The sequence below is a fragment of the Lathyrus oleraceus genome, chromosome 1, assembly GCF_024323335.1.
Source record: "Lathyrus oleraceus cultivar Zhongwan6 chromosome 1, CAAS_Psat_ZW6_1.0, whole genome shotgun sequence".
In the NCBI taxonomy this organism is placed as follows: Eukaryota; Viridiplantae; Streptophyta; class Magnoliopsida; order Fabales; family Fabaceae; genus Lathyrus; species Lathyrus oleraceus.
Window position 1 is genome coordinate 112,501,973 of NC_066579.1, and position 8,989 is coordinate 112,510,961.

The 8,989-nt window shown below is 33.4% G+C and overlaps 2 protein-coding genes across 2 annotated transcripts; both read right to left on the minus strand.

Moving 5' to 3' along the window:
• Positions 1 to 1,042: 1,042 nt before the first annotated feature.
• On the minus strand, positions 1,043 to 5,473 carry LOC127094503 (histone acetyltransferase HAC12). The gene is made up of 13 exons (XM_051033332.1): positions 5,411 to 5,473; positions 5,011 to 5,295; positions 4,667 to 4,927; positions 4,370 to 4,498; positions 4,095 to 4,295; positions 3,860 to 4,002; positions 3,469 to 3,772; positions 2,932 to 3,071; positions 2,753 to 2,810; positions 2,302 to 2,679; positions 2,149 to 2,217; positions 1,838 to 2,064; positions 1,043 to 1,711 (listed from the first exon to the last, which is right to left on the minus strand). The coding sequence occupies exons 1-13, from the start codon at positions 5,471 to 5,473 to the stop codon at positions 1,663 to 1,665; spliced, it is 2,307 nt and encodes a 768-aa protein (XP_050889289.1). The 3' UTR covers positions 1,043 to 1,662.
• On the minus strand, positions 5,474 to 8,463 carry LOC127094510 (uncharacterized). The gene is made up of 4 exons (XM_051033338.1): positions 8,115 to 8,463; positions 7,949 to 8,033; positions 7,405 to 7,672; positions 5,474 to 7,296 (listed from the first exon to the last, which is right to left on the minus strand). The coding sequence occupies exons 1-4, from the start codon at positions 8,240 to 8,242 to the stop codon at positions 5,474 to 5,476; spliced, it is 2,304 nt and encodes a 767-aa protein (XP_050889295.1). The 5' UTR covers positions 8,243 to 8,463.
• Positions 8,464 to 8,989: the final 526 nt, after the last annotated feature.

Below are 8,989 nucleotides of genomic sequence, written 5' to 3' on the forward strand. Positions count from 1 at the left end.
AGACAGACTAATACACCGGGATGTGGAATATGGGGACATTTCGATCGAGCATATCATTAATTTTTTTGTCAATTGTTATGTATTTGAATTTTATAACATATTATTATGAATTATTTTTAATTTTTTACTTTATTTTAATATTTTTAAATTATAACTTAAAAAATAAAAATAAAATAAAAATAAAGGAGTAGCCACATGCAGTGCAGCATGCTCCTAATGGATGCATGCATGCGCCACCTGCAGTGACATGTATTGAATGCAGTCGTCATCACCATTGACGCCTTGGAACAAACCTTACACGCATGCGCCATTTGTCCTGACTACTCCTCTTAAAAAGTGATTATTTTGATAAATAATTTGAAAATGTTGCTATTTTGATATTTAATTTCAAAATAGTGATTATTTAAAAAAAATCTATTATATTCTAATATAGAATATTTCATCACAAAAACATTTATAAAATTGAACAACTTAAATATAATATAAACATGTTCACCTCAATACTTAATACTTAACACTGTACCATCAAATTACCTATTCAAAAAAATAATTTTGTAGAACTTAAATACATTTTTTGTGAACTAGAAAAATGTAGACCAGCTGATTATAACATACGACCTTCTGTTCAAAATATTAGACCTCAGCCACTCTGGCAACTAACATATATTGTCTAATCTTTGCACAACTTTTAAATATAGCGGATTAAACTTTACTATTTTGTTTTATAATATGTCATAACCATTTCAGCTGGTCCAAATGACATATAAACCTGCATTGCTAACTATAAGCACAACATATAACATTCTGTATGTTTGTAGTTCCCTTTTTCAATCTCAATTTCATATGTGCATTTGCAGCACCTAACTTTTCTCCTTCATATGCATTTGCAACACCTAACTTTTCTACACCACATTTATTCATTTTTCACTTCATATATTAGACATAAGACATATCAATTTCAAATTTTGATTTCTCAACTCTAACTAAATAGTGAAAGTGAAACAAAAGATGAAAGCAAAGACATCCCAACTAGGTTGACACCCGTATACTTCCACTTAATATTATTAAAATATAATAAAAACTTTTGGGGGGACTAGACCGATACCCAATGTAACAACAATGTAGACCAAAATAATTGGCCAACTGCCTCGTTAAAAACCTTATCAAGTAAAACCCTTTGGGATTAAAACCTTGATGAAGGGAAAAAGAGTGCAGTTTAAATACAAGAAATAGTTATTGCTTAAACTTTGTCGTAGGAGCTTTTACTGATCAAAATGGTTTTCCAAGTAGGAACCTCACGCATTGAAAGTATACCTTTCCTGCCAATCTCATGGTTTTCCAAGTAGGAACCTCACACATTGAAAGTATACCTTTCCGGCTAATCTCATGGCTTCCAAGTAGGAACCTCACGCATTGAAAGTATATCTTTCCTGCCAATCTCATGGCTTCCAAGTAGGAACCTCACGCATTGAAAGTATACCTTTCCTGCCAATCTCATTGCTTTCATTGTGACTTTCAGTCATATGAGAAAGACTAACATTCTGAGCATGCATTGTTTCTTACTCCCTCCTCAAATATCACAACAGTCTGTGAACAATATATTCACAAAAGAGTCATCGATCAATGACTGTGTTTGTCACTATCAACAGCTGCAGCTCTATGTCATGATTTAGAACGCATTCCTCTATATTCTAAAAGCTTCTTCAACTCACTGCAAAGTCGACATAAATACAAAAGGTTATGCATAATATAGCCAAAAATGACACTGTTGAAAGGAATAAGTATATTTATGCATATTTTAGGCAAAGAATAATATAGAACTTTAATAGTAACACACCTGCAATGTTGTATTTTACATTCTGAGTCCTTGCAATCCATGGAATGAGAAATAAATATAGTCCATATCTTTTTACAATGCCCGCATCCCCCTTCAATATGAGTTTTGCAACTTTTGGCATGATTGAACAACTTCTTTAATTGACAACATGATGTATTAGGGCAGGGTTTAACATTAGTTCTGGGACATTGAAATAGATGCTTCAAAGTCATCTCCAGTTTCAGCATCTGCGTGTGTAAGTCGGAAAGTATAATCACCAATCTAGAACAAACAAGTAATGAAAAAATAAATCTTGAGAATTAATTTCATACCATTCTCCCATTTGACTTATCATTCCGAAGTTGAGATACATACTTCAAAAATTTCTTCTGTTTCAGTACCTGTGTGTAAATTGGAAAGTATGATCAACAATCTAGAACAAACTGAGTAATAAAAATAATAAATCCAAAGAATTAAGTTCATACCATTTTTCCGTTTGATGTTGAATTATTTTCAGTCAACTTGTGTTCGTTTTGAGTCAACTTGTGTTCGTGGCAGTCAGCACCTCTATCCTTATAGCATGCATAGCAAATGGTACAATCTGGACAAACCTCACATTTCCAGCACTTTTGGAACACATTGTGTGCACAACAAATACTACAACATTTTCCAAAATTCATAGTATTAGGATTGCTTAGATGGTAGAGGATCATCATTGAAGAATACTTTGTACGTCGGAGTGTGTCAAACTGAAACTGATATTTCTGGCAGAAGCTCAAAAAGATGTTCCTATCTTCAAATAATCCATTTTCAAGGATGGTATCATTATGCTTAGTGCTGGAGGGGATATCATCAACAACGGCCTAAAAACGACACATAAGAATTTACTAATGATGTAAAATCACATTGAAGCTTTAGGTTAAGTTAGATTGTTACCAGACAAAGTGGATGCACTTCACCGTTCTTTAACGTGTGTTCATTTGAAGTATGGCATCTGTAATATATTGATATGAAAGTCAGAGACAAAACCCTTTTTATTGTATTCAATGCAAAACCAATGCATTCATTTTAAAAGAAGGGGGAAACAATTGAAATATGTATTTAAGTTATCATACCTTTCACACTCTTGAAATTTCTTACATTCAGTGCAAAACCACCGCTTCCCAGACATTATCACTTCACAGCAATGCATGCATGAATATTGTAACTGAGCTACAATGAAATTTTCCTTGGTAGGCAATATATCTTGACCCAACTAACAAAAATGGGTGGAAAAGAAAAAGGAAGAAAGATTAGATTAAATTACACATATTATATAAATAACTTAATATAATACGAACATTGCAATTTTTCATTCAATCTAGTATAAAAGGATATGAGATTAACTTTGATATAATGTTAGTGTAAAGGATTTTAGACTATTAACCAATCAAAATCCATCATTTATATGACTTTTAAGCTAGATATAATCAAAGTCAAATATCTTTAGTAATTCAACAATTATGATTGATTAATAGAGTAAGAAATTTAAACAGTCTCAATTAAATCTAGAGAAGATATCGCATATAATGACATTGAATACTTTACACCTAAATGTAGAACACCAAAAAAATGAAATTAAAGGATGAAAGTAAAAGAGAAGGGAGACATACTTTTTGCATCACCAAAATTTCTTTAGCATCGTCTTTCGAAGGATTGACATGTCCCATGGTCTTCAAAGCTCTAGTTGACACTTGTTTCTTCAACATTTTTTCATAGTCTCCTCCACTCTCTTTTTCAATGATCCTCGCTTTTTCCATTGCAGAACCACACCAAAAGTCTCCATCAAAGTATGGCAAACGAGAAAGCATCACTTTGGAGCCCCCTTTTTCAGTAGGAACAAAGAAATGATCATATATGTTGGTTAAACCAACAACAATCTTTTCTTCAGTAGCCTTTTTAAGCATTGAATGATACCTGCATAAACAAACAATATAAATATTCTATGGTAAAAAAGGAAAATAATACTCTCTCAAATTCTCATAAGAAGCAAGAAAGACTGACCAAGAGCGTAGCTTATCTTTGTTTGGAGTCTTTTGCTCTTTGGGATGACAATATAGTATATAATCATCCCTTTTTAAAGGAGGACATGCCCATATGTGGCAACTTGAGAAACCCCTTTTCTTACAAAAATCAAGGTATCCAATCTGATGATAGAAAAGAAAAAAAAGAAAAAGGATTTAGTATTCAATTTTATAAGTTTTATTGGGCCTAGAAGTAAAGTTTAAGAGAAAAATACCAATATCTCATGGTAAACGAAGGTACGAAGTGCTACTCCTTCCACAGTCACTCTTTCAGGCCTAAAATATTTGACAGAATCGAGATATGAAATGTACACACAACGCTGATTCGGATTGCCACATTCAGAGCCAAACTCCTTGGCGTACAGTCCAAAAATGCATATATCTACTCCATCAATCTTCTGAAACAGAAGTATAACCTGAAACCAATGGAACTTTTATTAAACCTCTTGGACATATATTCATTTTTTCATTGATAAATTATTGAACTTACTCTTAATTTATAAGAGAATTCAGCCGGGTAATTATTTTTTGGGATGATGTCAAGAAACTGCTTCTTCACTTTCAATTGTTTGTCGACAGATAACACTTCTCTAATAGAAATACTTTCTGCTGCTAAAACCTGCAGTAATTCATCGCAAATAAGAAAATTTTCTATAGTTTTTAATCAATTTACATTTGCTTTAAAAAGATCAATAATATAAGTAACCAGAAGAAAACTATTTTAGTACTATTTTGAATTTACTTGCTTGGTTAAGAATAAGAAACTGATATGATATCTCTGAATTACCTTATCAAGATTCTCACTTCCTTTAACTTCCATGAGACGCTTAAAAAGTCTTTTCTCTAAGTGGTCACTAAGCATGGTTCTTGGTAAGTCCTTAGCACCATAAACAGTAGGCTTTTGTAAGGGAACATGCAATCCATTTTCAATTTCTCTTAAGCGGCACACAGCACATATATACTCAGCACTGCAGTCTAAATCTTTTTTGCTGTTGTAGAGTGCACATACTTGATGCTGCCATCTTTTGCATTTATTGCATTCAACCCACTAGAAAAAACAATGATCATCAAAAGTTAGTGTATGGTTCCAATATAAAGATGAATTATTTAGTAATGGTTATTACAACATACCGGTTCTTCAAGTACTTCATCATTTGTCTTTTTTTCAAGATTTTCCTTAGAAACAGATGTCCCGTTGAATGCAATGCAACCGCCTTTAGATGTATTATAACAGGCGGAGCAAAAGCAACGCTCGGCATCAAATTCCTCATCTTTTCTGCAGAAATATGTTTTTCTTCTCCCGATGGAGTGGCCACAACATATACAAAAAATGGGTACCGGTGCAAAGTATTGATTTTCCCTTTCACATAATTGGCATGTGTTTGCATCGATTCCTGTTCCATCTTCAGTTGTGATCTGTGTTAAAAGAATTGTTAACTTTTATATGGGTAAGACAAATTTAAAAAAATAGAGTTATGCACACAAGTAAGTTGCAAAAATAGAAACTTAAATTTAAATAAATGTAACAGACTAGAAAGAAATTGACAAATGTAAGTAGAATTTGTCTGCGGAGCATGCAAGCACATGCAGACATTCAAAGTTTCATGATAGGATGCATGTATAACATCCAAAGATAAAAAGAAGTATCATTCATGAGCTTTAACCAAATAGCATAACCTTTTGGGACAGTCAGTTCATGACAAAACATATAACAACAATACCTAAACACACCAGGATGATTGAAAACACTAGAAGATGGTGTACTAACCTGAAGAGATTCCTTTCTCAGACTATTAATATGTTGTGTTATTTGATCATGTGTGAAAGAATCAATCAAGGAAATAACATCATCGGTTGTATTTAAGGATTTTAATTGTTTCTCTTGATCAACTTTTGGCTCACTGACTTTCCTTTTAACAACTTTCTCCTCTTTGTTGAATCCAATTACATCAATAGGAATAGGAACCGGTATAATGTCAATTTCCATTGATTTGTTTCTGTCTATCTCATTAACTATAGTATTTGAGGACTTGGTTTGTGTCTCTTGATCAGTTGTTGGCTCATCAACTTTCTTTTTGGTGTTTGTCCAGAACTCAGTTGTGTCTTGAATATCTTCTCCATCAATAGGAAAAACATCCACGGTGAGAGTAGGAAGGCTGGAGTTCAATGTAAAGCCACTGTCCAATTCAGCTATGCCCTGCATAACCTCTTTACCAGTAGCAAAAGGATCCATGTTGAGAGTACGCTTTCTAGATTTCAAACTAGCGACAAATTCCTCTACGTTGATTTCCATCACATCATTGCTTTCAAGGCTTGGCTCCTCTAAGATTTGTTTAAGCGTATCATCTGCCTCATTGTTGTTTATCCCTCTGATTCCCGTAGAATGAAACACCGGATTAGTAAGTTCTTCCCCATTGCTCTCAAAATTGATAGAGGAGAGGGGGGGAAATTGTGACAGTTGCTGCACTTCCAAAGGTGTTTGAGAGGAATAAGGCTGAATCAACTGGTTATTCAAAGATACTGGTATGGGTTCGGTGAGAGTAGGAAGGCTGGAGTTCAATGTAAAGCCCTGCATAACCTCTCTACCAGTAGCAAAAGGATCCATGTCGAGAGTACGGTTTCTAGATTTCAAACTAGTGACAAATTCCTCTACGTTGATTTCCATCACATCATTGCTTTCAAGGCTTGGCTCCTCTAAGATTTGTTTAAGCATATCATCTGCCTCATTGTTGCTTATCCCTCTAATTCCCGAAGAATGAAACATCGGATTAGTAAGTTCTTCCCCATTGCTCTCAAAATTGATAGAGGAGAGGGGGGGAAATTGTGACAGTTGCTGCACTTCCAAAGGTGTTTGAGAGGAATAAGGCTGAATCAACTGGTTATTCAAAGATACTGGTATGGGTTCGGTGAGAGTAGGAAGGCTGGAGTTCAATGTAAAGCCCTGCATAACCTCTCTACCAGTAGCAAAAGGATCCATGTCGAGAGTACGCTTTCTAGATTTCAAACTAGCGACAAATTCCTCTGAGTTGATTTCCATCACATCATTGCTTTCAAGGCTTGGCTCCTCTAAGATTTGTTTAACCATATCATCTGCCTCATTGTTGTTTATCCCTCTAATTCCCGAAGAATGAAACATCGGATTAGTAAGTTCTTCCCCATTGCTCTCAAAATTGATAGAAGAGAGAGGGGGAAATTGCGACAGTTGCTGCACTTCCAAAGGTGTTTGAGAGGAATAGGGCTGAATCAACTGGTCATTAACATCATGTCTTACAGTAGAATTCATATGAAAATCCAGCATTTGTGGTTGATATTTCCATGTATCTTGTGATTCTAAACAAGACTTCCAGCCAGGAAAAGGATCGGAAAATCCATAAATCATTTTTTTACTTTCGGTAGGTTGTAGTATGTCAGTATCACCTAAAAAGGGAACCACAATGTCAATAACATAGCTGCAAAAAACAAAATCAGTATTGCGCTAAAAAGGATTGAAACTTGGGAAGAAATTGCAATCTAATTTAAACATACAATTAATTGTGTGTTGATGAGGAAAATAGTTGCTAATGGGTCTGGTGTTAGCATCCAGATAGCTTCCGCCGCCATAAACAGGTAAGTTACTATGCATATCCATATTAGCAACCGGGGGAATTGATGAACGGTCATCAGGAACACGAGGCATGTCATGAACAGTAGAAGGGCCGGATTGTCCCCCTTTTCGCATGCGATGAATAGCAGCAGATTCAATCAATACAGCTTGCACACGGCGAGTCAGTGTCTCCAGGTTCATATATTCCTCCTGCCAAATATGTAGAAAAAAACAGTTGTGTTTAGTTAATAGGCCTTTGTTGAAGTTATGGATCTATCAAATATAGTGAAGTAAATTGCTTACAAATGAATGCAGAAAAGTAATTAAGCAGAAGAATTAATGAATAACTGACAACAGCATACTATAAAACAGAACTTATAAATAAATATCATTGGTAACAAAATTAAACAGAATATAGAAAAGATCCAAAAACACTTTATACTTCATAAGTCTTTAATTGCTCATACAGAATTTCCAAAAACAAACCTTTGAAGAAGCAGCTGCCCAGAGAAAGATTTCCACATAAGATACACACGTCCTTTCTTGCCATAAACGATTTGGTATTTGAAGACTGAAATTTTAAAATCTACAGTCAGTATGATTTCTATTCAATTGCAATAAAAAGTTGAAATTAAATTACTTTTTCACATACATTTTTTCTCTTAACCATTTACGAATTTCTTCCATTTCAGGACAATCCCTCCAGTCTGTGGAGAATCCTCTGTCAACTGATGAATCCTTTCTTTCGTCTGCCATGGGAATCCAACTCTTGTATTCCATTTTTTCTATTCACTAAGCTACAAGTAATTAAAATAGTTACAGAATGTTCAATTAGTGTTCATGATATATTATAATCCAGTCCATATATAACAATTTTTCATTGATTTAATATTACTTTTTTTATGAATGTTATAATATATACTTTCTTGTTTCTAACCTAATCATAAAATTGATAAGTCGCATATTAATTGAATTAGAATCAGAATCGATTTTCCAACCAAAACCCTAATAGAAACTGAAAATGGTGAAAAATTGGAAACGCGCGTTTGAACCAAACAATATGAATGAACGATTAATTCTTGATTGTAATGGAAAAATTAGGGTTAGGGTTTTGAATTTCGGACAAAATAGAGAAAATAGAGTTTGAGAACGTACAAAGTGAAAAGGTTGTCGTTTCTGCGAAAACCTTGCGACTAATTATGAGGACCAACAAAATAAACATATTATTGCTCTTTTACTACTTAACATATTATTGTAATATTACAAGATTTAGAAAGATATGACTTTTGGATGAAAATCAATAATTTCCTACTCAAATTTGAAATTGTTTTGAATTTTTTAATTGAATTAATTATTTATTCATTAAAATATTTTACTTATTATGGATTTTTTTTTGAATTTTTTACAACTATTATTAGGTTTAAAAAGAAAAAGGTTTACAAGAGTTTTTTATTTCATAAAGTATAAACCAATTTTATTAAAAATAAAAAGCTTTAAAAGGAAATTTATTTAAAATGAAAATTATTA